Source organism: Convolutriloba macropyga, unplaced genomic scaffold, assembly GCF_964194025.1.
Source record: "Convolutriloba macropyga unplaced genomic scaffold, txConMacr16.3 SCAFFOLD_4520, whole genome shotgun sequence".
Taxonomy (NCBI): domain Eukaryota; kingdom Metazoa; phylum Xenacoelomorpha; order Acoela; family Convolutidae; genus Convolutriloba; species Convolutriloba macropyga.
This window is the reverse complement of record NW_027453181.1, coordinates 446-13,156: the sequence shown is the minus strand read 5'-3', so window position 1 is coordinate 13,156 and position 12,711 is coordinate 446. Positions and strand designations below refer to the sequence as shown.

The following is a 12,711-nucleotide window of genomic DNA, read 5'->3' as shown; positions in this document are numbered from 1 at the left end:
CGATGATTCAATCTCAAGCATTTTCTGCAAAGGTTTAACTGATAAACCGTTTGCAATCCTTCATCTGCTGTCTTTCTTTTAAACGTTGGGCTTTTCCATTTGAATGCTTCGATGTACGGCAGTTTGTTCGTTGCATGCTTCAAGATCTTTGTGCTGTTCCGATTGGCTTCGAAGTTCAGTTCTTGCAGTGTCCTTGTCATTGTGTTTATGGAAGTGGAGAAATTTACAATTGCCAAGGAAGAAATGTTGTTGGTGGCCTGTAGTTGATGAGTTTCTCCAAAAAGTTGCTGATGATGACTTTGGGTTCCCAAAACGCTGTTTCAACTCATTTATTGCATCTTTGTACAAGTGTTCGTTGAAGGCAAAACCTTCAGTTGCCGTTTTGGATTTTGCAATTACAAGTCTTTGTAGATAGGCGGTCCTCTGTCCATCACTGAGATGAGTGTCTTCGATCATGAAGCTGAAACGGTTATACCAATCTGCCCATTTGCGGGGGTCACCGTTGAACTTCTGAAGATCCATTTTTGAAAGAGCTTCAATATATGGCGTGTAGAAAGGAACTGGTTGTGGAAACGTTGTTGACAATTGCTGTGACTGTACAGTTGGTTGATTGATTGTTTGTGTGTCCCCCATTCCAGTTACTTTGTTCTGCTGGTCGTTCAGGTTGCTTGGGTAAGCTAATCTATCAAACAAAAGCTGTTGAGGTTGTCACGTTGAGCAGAATCGCTGGTTTCCGGTTTGTCATTGTGTGGAGTTCCGTTAGTTGATGTTTCTTGTGGCTCAATTTCTCTTGTGTTAGTGTTGTTTTTGGTTGTTGAGTTATCCGTTGTCGAATTAGCTGCTGCTGTTGTCTCGTTGTTGTCTTGTGTGTTGAAACTTGTTGTAAAGTTTTCTTGCGAAACGTGATTCTGAATTTTAATTTTCATGTCGTCGATGTTGTTCCACGTGTCAGTGATTTTTCCGATGTACTCCTCATGTTGATCTTCGTCAAGCTGTGAAATCAACTCGTAACTTGTTTCTTCGAACTCTGAAAATGTTTCCACTGCCTTTTTGTGAACATTCTTTGCTGCATTTATTTTCCCATTGTCAATTAATGCGCTCATTGTTTCCAGGTTTTTCGCACTTTTCTCCCCCATCACCCTGATTTTTGCTTTCAAAACGGGTGGTTGCATGATTCTGTTCGGCATTGCTGTCAGGCGGTTTGTATTCTGCTTTGTGTTTTGTGTTAATGAAATGTTGACTGTGCCGGGGGTCTTGGTCTTTGGAGTTGATTCGTGGTCTTTGTCTTTGCCTTTTCCCTTGCCTTTGCCTTGAGGTTGCGTGTTCGAGCTTGGTTAGGGGGGTCACCAGAAAAAAAACTGTGCGGTGTTCCGCCTTCAGTTAATATTGAAAGTATAGTGTTGGTGGTGCTGCGGCCGGACGTCAGAGAAGCAAACTAATCAGCTTGCTTCACTGACGCCAGTGTTGGTGGTGTTTCAATAAAGACCCTTGAGTTATAGTTACTTTAGCACGATATGCCGGGGCTATCCTTTGCCCACTGTTGTTCCGTGTTAACAGTTGAAACTTTCGTGAGATTTGCTTCACAAATCTTCTTTTGCTACCATGAAAAAGTCATCCATTTCCTAACCATTGATTTACATCTCTATAATCAACACTATGACTTTGTGTTTCTTAAAGTTACAGTTTTTAGCAAGTGCCTGTCCTGGTACAGAGTGCATTTGAGGCTCCGTGCCTTCTGAAAATTTGTTTTTTTTTCAATTTGTTTTTTCTATATCGTTTTTAGTTTTGAGACATTATCTGTTGCGTATGGCCTGCGGAGGTAATAGGTTAATCAATTCAACCTTCATTTATTAAATTTTATTGAACAACTTTCAAGTCAAGCTTCAACAATTGCTTTCTTTAACCAAAAACTTTGATGATCTACAAGTGTTTATAGGAAGCTCCAGTGAGATACCATCGCCCAATATCTCTAACAGAAACATTGCTGAAGGACTTCCGTAACACAAAATTAATGTTTCTAGTATCTTTTAGACCTCTCATTAACATAAACAAAAAAAGGAAGTGGAGTTGCAGTTTTTATTTAAAAAAATAGACGCGAAAATTGTTAACTCATGTTGTTTAAATGAACTTCTGTCGCTAACTTTGAGATTTGCCGAAATTTTCTCAAATTTCTCTGATATAACTTGCTTATATATACCTTCGATTTCCGCAAACACTGAATTTTTCTCAAAAAATTGAAATTTAAATGATTTTCGCGGCTGATATAGTTTATATTTGCGGCTGATGGAAACAGTCAGCACAAATTCTTTGGCATGTTTTTCGGTGGACACTTGCGTCTATTTTTATGCGCTATTTTCTCAAAATACATTTCAAAGTTAAAAAGGTTTTCAGTGAACGCAGCGCATGAACAAAAAAACTTCTCGCGTTCAGAAAAAATTTATTCGCACGTCAATTTTAATTACTTTCGCTTTTAGATCAGAACGCTTACTAAACAAGTAGGTCTTCCAGAAAAAAGTCCTCAAGAAAACCATTACTTCTCTTCGAATCGTAAAAAAGACACACCCGTTTATAATAATAGCTTCAAACTTCGTTCGAGAGCAATTAGAAAAAACCCAATTTTGTTCTGGATTAATTAAAGGGTTTTCCTCTTATGCTTGCTGCTTCGTGAGATAATTTCAAGTTGAAAATGTATCCATTCACAGTTAGAATTTGCTCAGCTTGATGACCAAGTTCAAAAAAACGTTTGAATGTCGCACATTTTTACCATATTTCAAAGGCGCCTGTAATCTTCACTTTGGCTGGTTAGTTCATGTGCAACAATTGGCGTTCTAAAAAGAAGCATACAAAACCAAAATATGATTTGATCCAGATTTGACTTTACCCTGTTCTCAATAAAAGAGAGGAAGTCGAAAGAGACTAACTCGACAAACATAGCTAGCGGTTCATACTTACAAACCCTGTTCTTGTAAAAACTTTAAAATCTAAATTGAAACCTTTGGTGATGGTGAGAATAAAATTTGTTTGACTAGCAAAAATGGCTTTATTTTTATGGCTTAGAGTGTTCACACTCAGTTGTACTGTTCACTCCAGAACTCAAATATTAGGTTGATCTAAAAAGGAATGCAACTTTGACGCAAATGTCCAAAAAAATGTAATAATTTTACCCGAAAAATCTGTTATATGTTCTGAACAGCCTCATGAAAAATTTCTTCGTTTGTCATGTTTTCCGATTTCAAGTTCCTTTTCATTATTAAGTTGTGGCATTTTAAGTAGTTCTTCAGCTCGAAAAAATTTTTCTTCACAAATATAGTCAATAACATTGTGAAAAAAGTTTCAGAAATGGCTTCAAACTCGACAACTGTAAAAGTTTTACTTTAAGTGGGAAATGTATGAATATAAAGCAGAAAAAACATGCATTTCGGAATGGAATGCACAAATGATTATATACAAAAAAGGCAATTCACAGCTGAAAAAAAATACTTTCCAAAACCAATTTTCAATTGATTTAGGAAGTCAAAATTGAGCAAAATCAAATGTCGAGAGAAATTTTTGAAAATAATCAATTTGCTCAGTTCTCCATGGCAAAAATTCTTTGAATTTGGTTTATTGGAGTCTCATCGATTGCTAAATCATTTGTGTTTGTTCATTTCAAGTCTCAGATGAATGATATCTCCATATCAGCCAAAACGATACCAACTTTTAATAATCGAGACCGTTTACGGAAAGTGGCATTTTTGTTTACATGTCTTCATATTAATATCTGCTTCAAAAAATTTAAAAAAAAACAATTTGACTGGCGTTTCTGAAACATGACAAACTAAATGACGTAGTAAACTAAACTATGTAGTTCCATATAGCAAGTATTACATATATATATATATATATATATATATATATATATATATATAATATATATATATATGTAAATATATATATATATATATAAATATATATATATATATATATATATATATGTATATGTGAGTGGATGTGTGTGTATGTGTGTATACATAAATAAATTTATATACTAATATATATGTATACATATATATGTTAAATATGTTCATAAATACATATATATATATATATATATATATATATATAAATATATATATATATATATATATATAATTTACAAATATACATTTATATTTATATATATATATATATATATATATGTAAATATATATATATATATATATATATATATATGTAAAATATGTTCATAAATATATATATATATATATATATATATACATATATATATATATATATATAAAATTTACAAATATACATATATATATATATATATATATATATATATATATATATTAAACTGTCAAAAACGTGTCAAAAAACACTTCGTCAAAATAACTAGGAGTCCAAGTACGGTAAGGACTATACGGATACCAAAATTGAATATGGGATAAAAATTGTTTATCTCGCTGAGCAACATTTCTCAGAACCCAAAAATAATTTATCAGAAAAGAATTGCTTTTACATCAGTAAAATTGCATCCTTACTATTCCAAATTACTTCCAAAATCACTCAAAATCACTCCTATCTAATTAAAGAATAAAGGTTCATTTGTTCGGCGTTTGTTAGTAACAGCCCTCAAGCTTCTAGCATTGCTTCATTACAAGTCATATGCATCTTTTATGATCTCGCTGGTCATAAGCTGTTTTTGACAAAAAAGTCTCCCAAAAGAACTAAATGCCACTAAAGAATTGCGATGGATAATTTTTAAGAATACTTCCTCTTTTTGTTTACATGAAACACTCAAAAGTAAAATTTCCACAGAAGAAGAACTTTATTCATAAAATTACTGAAATTTTATTCATTTAAATGCAGAAAAAAAACGAAATTGTTTAATTGCAATTTTGATCAATACGACAGAATTATCTTACAATGACCAACAATCAATTAGAAAAACGTCAGCTCATAGAAATATTAAGAAATTGGTGCGTTTTTCATAACAAGTTCTGCTCAAAAAATGGTCGATGAATCATTTTTCCTATATGATGATTATAACATTAGACTACAGGACAATCAGACGTAATTTTTCGATCGAATATGCAAACAACTCCCTTCAAATTACGTACATTGAAATATTAAAATGTTCTGCATTACAGGAGGCAGTTGAAAACAGGCCAGTGTGTCTTCCTTGCGTGTGCATTTTGTAAAGCATCTGAAAACAAGGTTATTAAAAAAATATTGTTAATAATTTTTTTTAATTAGCAATCAATGGCACTTTGTTTTTTGCAGTTGCGGTTGCATCGGATACATTTTATCAAAACTTCTGACTGCAAAAAACTCCTTTTTTGCTCGTATCTTATTACAATTGATGCTTCAGAGCATTTAGTACTTTAATCTTCCAGGAATTTTGTCATTCAACGACTTTTTGTTTTCATACCTTCCTATCTTTTTCAGCTATGCAGTTCATTTCATCTGATCTAAGATGAAAGATCAAACGTTCAGCTTTAGTGGCTTTCAAAATTTAAGTGTTAGTACTTGCTCGTCGCTTTTTCGCCGATTAAAGAAAATCTCTTTGGTTTCCCAGCCTTTAACCAAACCTTGTAAAGAATTTTATAGAAATATAACAGACTAACATCGGAAGAATTGCTCTCGAACGCCTAGTGGGAGCTCTAATCTATTGCAGCCTGCTCCAATCGGGAGGGGCGATATCGTCATTAGAGGTTATTTTATATCATTATAATCACTAATAAAATTTAAAAAGAGAAAAAATGACAATAATTTCGGCGCCCTTTTAATTTGATTTTTTGGAGTGAACTGCCGCCAATTGATTTTAGCTGCTGACAGTCACGCAAAACGAAAAAAATCAGGGTCAAAAAAATCACTCGAAAAAAGTCAAATCGTTCAAGCGAAATTTTTGCATAAAAAAGACCAACACGTTTACTATAGTAGATTCAAGCTTCGTTCGAGAGCAATTAATAATATCTACTCGACTGAAAAATGACAAATAATAAAGTCTAAATTATCTACATTGACACGTGTTGCTGGGGTTTGAGAGTTTCATAACATAAAATGCAGAGAATAGAGGAAAATAAAATAGCATTTAGGGAAGCCGTAAATAATGAAAAAAATATTTGTGAGACGGGAGCATGAATTAGGGCAAAGTTAACTATCATTATCATTAAAGGCTGCTGTAACGCCGAATTATAGATCTAACTGGTCTTGAGTTTTTGAATTGATTTATATTCAATGATCCAACATACCACTGCTCGTATAATAAAATTTTGGCAGATGAGAACTCAAATACAGAATATTGATTTCTTTTGAATTGTGAACAATCGAGAGACTACTTCAAAAAGTGACCAAGGAATTATTTATTCTACTACCTTAGCTTAAACTTTCTATCTTCTCAGTAAGATTGCAATTGAGCTGATAATATAAAATAAGTATTTTAAATTGGTATATTTCATGGCTAATGAATAATATTGTTGATCAAATGAGATGAAACTTATCGCAAACAAGTATAATTAATTCCTAAAAGTTAGAAAATCATTAAATCAAGCCCCCTCCTCTCAAGCAAAATTTTTCATTACTATGCGTGATCATCAAACTTATGCTTGTTTTTGCAGTGATTATGGCGTGTATAGCTATCCTTTACAAGAATTACATTTGTGGTGGGTCAAATCCTACCGGGGCTACTCCATTTTTCGAAGCTTGAGTTCTCACAAGAGGTATCACTTTTGAGGTTCGCTGCAATTAAGTTTGCATAAAACATGGCAATGTGTGCACGCCGCAGGCATGACATTTTTTCATTAATGGCAAAGAATGTCTACACTATTTTGATGTGAGGTTTCTAAGTTTTCAGCCAATACTAGCTACATCCGGTACCGAGTTTACAATAACATGTTGTAGAATATGCATTCACATGTATGCAAAAATTAAATTGTGTACTGTAGCTCATAATACAAAGATGAAAATAGCCTCCAACCCCCTCCCCGTCTAAAAAATCAAATTGTTTTCAATACGTTACGCGGACAAGATCTGGGCTGTTTTTGTACTGATAATGCCTTGCACGGCTTTAAAAGAGGTGCGGTTAGCTATTATGCATACAAAAATAGGTGCATTAAGAAGTCAATTTGAGACGGCCATATTCTTACGCCAGGAAAGGGATTCCCGGAGATGTTGCGAACTATGGGAACTTAGGCTCAAATTTAGTACTCATAAATCAACGAAAATTTTAGTACCACATGTAGCTAGTAATGATCTATTGATATTGATGAGCTAGCTAAGCATCGATATTAGCATGAATGGAATTGAGAGCAGAGGCTAGGCTCTTTTTCCTCTGTTTTCTCCTCTGTGCTTTGGCTCTGTTCATGATGGCATAGCACCTTTCCAGTCCTAGGATTACTGAGCACAGGAGGAGTGCGAATGACCAGATATTTGAGTCTCTGAACTTGTCTATCCTGTTGATGAAGCTCTCTCTCCACTCTAAATTGATTCTTGTTTGGCCTTTCAACACGTTCTCTGCCGTGCTTGTCTGCAACAGAAACCAGTATCAGTTACAGAACCAAGGGTGCGATTTCATCCCCAGATCTAGACCTCGACATGAAAAATGTGGGGGGGGGGGGGGCAATATTAACTATAATTGCACTGTCGGGCTTCCTAACGAAGTCGAGCTAAAGACTTCTTATGACGAATTAAAGTCCAGCTGAAGACTTTTCATAGCTGAAATGAGTCTAATACAGTCCTTTCATAGTAGATTTTGGTCCAACATTGTCCTTTCATTAGTTTGCACCTAGGCCTGGGGTGGTCGATAAAATTTCGAGGCAGAGAGCTTAGTTTGAAAGAATGAACTTAGACTTAAAGATGTGAAAGTCTATTTTTGTCATAAGCTTAGTGTCTTATAGGACACTAACTTTAGGAAAAAATAGACTTTCACTTCTTCAAGTGTAAGTTCATCCTTTCAAACTATGAAATCCAATTTTAGCACTTGAACCAAACAGTTATAAATAATCGGCTGCTTCGCTATCCCAGACTGAGAAGGAAATTAACCATTTTCGTACCCTTTGGTTGTCTAAATACGCTAGAACAAAATCTTAATCCCCCTCGGGCGACTAAGATTTTGTTCTAACATATACTTGTTCTAACATATATTTTGTTCTAACACCTCTGCCGCACAGAGTTGAAACGATGCAAAGTCAAGTGGAAACGAAGTGACTTCTCAAGCAAACATTTTCGGGTAATTTCTCAGAAAAGCAGTTGAATGAAAAACAGCTCTGCTGAACTAAGAGTTTATAAAAGCAAGAAAATCAACAAAGCAATCAGTTGACAATAATGATAAAAAGATTTAAGTTTTCATCAGAACAAAAAAAATCAAAGGGTGATCAAGTTAAATTAATTTTGAAGCTTTATGCAGACCAAAACTCCCATCAGTTTTTTATACCAAACAATCAAAAACTCATATAGGCTTTTTTTACCAAAATTCCAAAAAAACGCATGAGTATCATAAGCGAATGCCGTAGAACTAAACTCCAGAAAAAAACAATATTGAATTAATTCTTGAAATTTTGAAAAAAAACAATAAAAAATGAGTCTTGTTATTTTGTTTACAGTCATGTCGGGTTGAATAAATGTATTAACAATAAATGCAAACTTGTTGAACTTCAAATTTGAATTTGCTATAAATATTGATGTGTTATTGCACCTCGAAAAAACTTTATCAACTTATTCATTCCTTGCGGAATCACACCAATCAACTCCCCGTTTGAAAAGAGACAAATAAGAACAAATTGAAATATCGCTATTGGAAAATTTTACTTGAAAAAATGTTGATGTCAAAATAGTCAAGAATTTTATTGTTAACTAAAGTGCTCAATATAATAGGTAAACTATTTTCCTCCATTTTAGTACTTTTTTACTGTATTCTCCGTAGAAGACTGAAATTTGACTTATTTGCGTACCAAACAAGTAAGACATAGAAAAATTTCGATAAATCATTTGTTCGAAAAAAAATTAAGTACGAATAAATAATCATTTCAATTCAAATCAATAAATGAAAAAAAAAACTGCCAAAATATAGGGCCCACGAGACCTACTGTTAACTAAACGAATTAACTTGTACTTTCCAATCAAAGAATATGGGATCAGTCCTCACCAATACAATGCAACAAGAAGAAAAAAAAACAAAACAGGGGCAAAATAAAAAAAATACGTGTATAATTACAAAATTTTTGAAAATAATTTCTCAAAACTCAGGAAAACTAATACCTGCCAAATGATATCATTAAAAAAGATAATTCAAACCTCTATAGAAAACACTCGACACCTGTCATCTTATATAATATAACATAGGACTACAACAAACAAACAAAAACAAAAACAAAAAAAACGCTTAATTTTTGCGAGAAAAACCTTGACGAAGCCATTATAACGACAAAATGCTCTATAAAACAACATTGGATATGCTCAATCAGGCCTTCTCTGATTGTCAATAATGTGATGTTTGACCTATCATTAATGTGATATTGAGACAAAACAACTCAAAAGAACCTCAATAATCGCCGATGTCCGAATATTAAAAAAAATGATGAAAACTCGTACTATCAAAGCAAACAAAACTTTTTATAAAAAAAGATTTGCAAAGAAGACTAAAGATTGTTTCAAAATCAAGAGGACACGACCTCTCTTTGCTGAGACTAAGCTGCTTGCTGACGGAAGAAACAATAACAATTTGGCGAAGAAATATTTTCAAAAGTCATATCAGCTTCGAAATTGTTCTGATATATAATTATTTAAAAAAGACCACGACCCAATGACATTAGAACAATTTTTTGGATTGTTAGAATCTGCTATTATAACAAAACAAGCTTTTCTTTTGTTGCTCCTCTATCAGAAATGTAAAATGATTCCAAATGTTAATGAAATAGATAATTTACAATAGACAACAGACAATAAACAAAAAAGGAAGTGTTTTGGAAAACTATCGAAATAACTGGCAAATGTTTAAATTTAACGTCCACTCAGAAGAATTTAAAGTAAAAGTAGCCCTCTTTAAAATTTCAAAAAAATTTACAGCAGTTTCTAGTTGATATTTTCGGCAAATGTAATGAAGGTCGGCTTGAGAATCATTGCCATATTTGATGATAAAATGTTGATTTTTAAAAAATTTAGCCAAAATTTAAGCCCGAAAAACAATTCAAGCAGTTAAACGAAACACCTATATCATAAACCAAAAACACTACCAACTATTTTAACATTTTTCAAAAGCGAAATTGATGAAAAAGAGCAAAATACGGAAATTGTGAACAAAAACAACGGAAATCAGTAAAATAGGCACAAAATTTTTAACCTCGTTAACTCCCTGGAACATGAACAAAAATTCAAAAAATTTAATTCTATATTCTACGCTGGACTGACTTTCGATTGATTCCACTCACAACTCTCTACAATGAATATATCGGTCGGCCAAAACTGACTGAACAAAAAAAAACAGTTGAGCATATAGTTCCTCCCCCACTGAGGTGGGTCGAATCAATTACGTGCCTCTGATAAAGCCACTGAGTAAATCAGTCAATTAACTGAGTGGAATGGTTCAAGACATTTTGAAGTGACTTTAGCTGAGTCACGTAAATAACCTTGCTTGAAACACGCACGTGCAAGTTTTAAAATGCCACGTCGCTGCAGTGCCAGATTCTACAATGCCAGATTTCCTGTAAAGTGCCAGGTTTCATGACTCCTGTTAAGGTTGCTTTGAAATTCTATATTATAATATCCCCTCGTGAACACAAATGTCTTTTCAGTAGCAACTGTGAACAAACTATTGTTTTTTTTTTGTTTTGATAATGGACTATATAGGCTACTCAGAGGCGGGACTGTCCATTACAATCATTCTATACCAATAAAAATGGGTTAAAAATAAATTGGGATTTAATTTGGCAGTTATTTTTTGGCAGTTATTGGCAGTTATTTCGATGGCCGGTGGGACGGTTCCAAAACTCACGTTTATGTAAAGAACAATCATTGTTTGCGTGTGATACTAACAGTGACACTGATCTGTACCCTCTCTGGCAAGTGGTTCTTGTAGTACTCCACTCTGCTGAGTCTGAGTTTGTTGTAGAAGTTACAGTGGACCCATGTGTGGATGTTGTTCTGGAAACTCACGTCCACTATATCGTGTTGTTCTTCTATAGTACTCCTAAACATACCAACTCTAGTCAAGCTTGCTGTTTTCAACGTTCACTTTCAGATGCACTAACATCAAAATAGTCGTTGATTTACGCAAAAATAACAATAACTTGTTTCTTGGTGTCCCGATTTATTTTAATTCTGACATAATTTATTGAAAACAACAAAATAGTTTAATAAATAAGATCGCCAGACACCCAATGATTGCAGCGGAACAAAATTAGGCCACTCCGGCCTGTTGTCAGTTGCCCTTTTTCATATTATTCCCCACATTTCATACTGTACTTTTCATGCGCAGCATTGCTCTTTTTTGATGACCATTGCCACTTTTTTACGTCTGCAACTTTCACGTGATGCCATCACTTCAGCCATGATTGGTCAGGCTATGGTCAACCTGAATCTATAGTTAACTCAGAGCTCATCCTCACTCGGACAGCTTCACGGAGACAGGGGAATGATTTTTTTATCATTGTAATATGAATCACTTGCCTTACCTCCCGCTGCCCATTAGGGGGAAGATATTGACTAGAAATTTTTGGATCCTTTCCGTTTGTGCCCCCCCCCAGTTTAGTGGGTGCATATTAATTGACATCCGTGCCATATTTTTACATAATGATTTACTATGTAATGGCACGTGCTCCGTTACTGGACGGTGCATAATGCAATGCGGGAGGGGGGGGGGGTCACAAACGGAAAAATCCAAATTTTCATGTTTCGACAAGATCTTAACTGAAAACAAAAAAATCGGGGTTAAAAATCAATTGTCGGATAGCTATTGTATTATAGCAGTCAATTAAAAAGATTGAGCGCTCCAGCAAAATACTAGAGCTCAAATTGCGTGAACAAACCGATGCCACGTGCGTGTGAAAGTGTCCCATGTCTGGTTGACAGTGACGAATAGGAAAACGACTGGCTGATCAGCTGGGTGGTCGCAAATGAACGCCTCTCTCTGGTGCTGCCACACTGGTGTCTCCCCAAATTATTGTATCTAGCATAAACGCAAGACAATGTAAAGTGTTTTTACCAACCATCTGAAGAGCGCATTCATAATCAGAACGTGCAAACAAACATACAAATAAACAAACATAAACGACCGAACCAAGCGTTGTATCGTTTTTTGGCGCAAAATTTAAGGGGACTTTGACTACAGTGCTTGATTGTTCCATTATGATCGCATCAAACCCTCAACCATTTTGAGACAATCAGGCAAAGTCTCGCTCTAATTTTGACTTTTGTTCAGCAGATTGACCTAGGCCCTTCATTTTAGGTGCGGCATTTGGCTTCCTCTAAAACAAATTTTCTGAAAGTAGAGGTCACCGATTAGAAAAACAGCCAGAAGGGTCCCAGAAACGACTCGAACAAAACAAAAAAAACAACCCCCTCAAAAAACTAACACATCGATACCCCATTCATGATACTTGAAATGTTTGAATAAATTCATGAAAAAATTAAGTTCTTGGAAACAACTAGACTAAAAAATAACGATAATTTTAGAAGGGTAGATCAGCCCTAAAAAAGTTTCTTTAAAAGGATGAAAAAGTGCTAAAATTGAAG

General features: G+C 34.3%; 1 protein-coding gene across 1 annotated transcript; it reads right to left on the bottom strand.

The window, feature by feature from the left end:
• Positions 1-7,198: 7,198 nt before the first annotated feature.
• On the bottom strand, positions 7,199-12,136 carry LOC142358108 (uncharacterized; the record flags this gene model as incomplete). Its single annotated transcript, XM_075409574.1, has 3 exons — positions 7,199-7,510; positions 11,014-11,167; positions 12,006-12,136. Coding segments are annotated over 3 exons (537 nt in total), but the record flags the coding sequence as incomplete, so codon positions are not given.
• Positions 12,137-12,711: the final 575 nt, after the last annotated feature.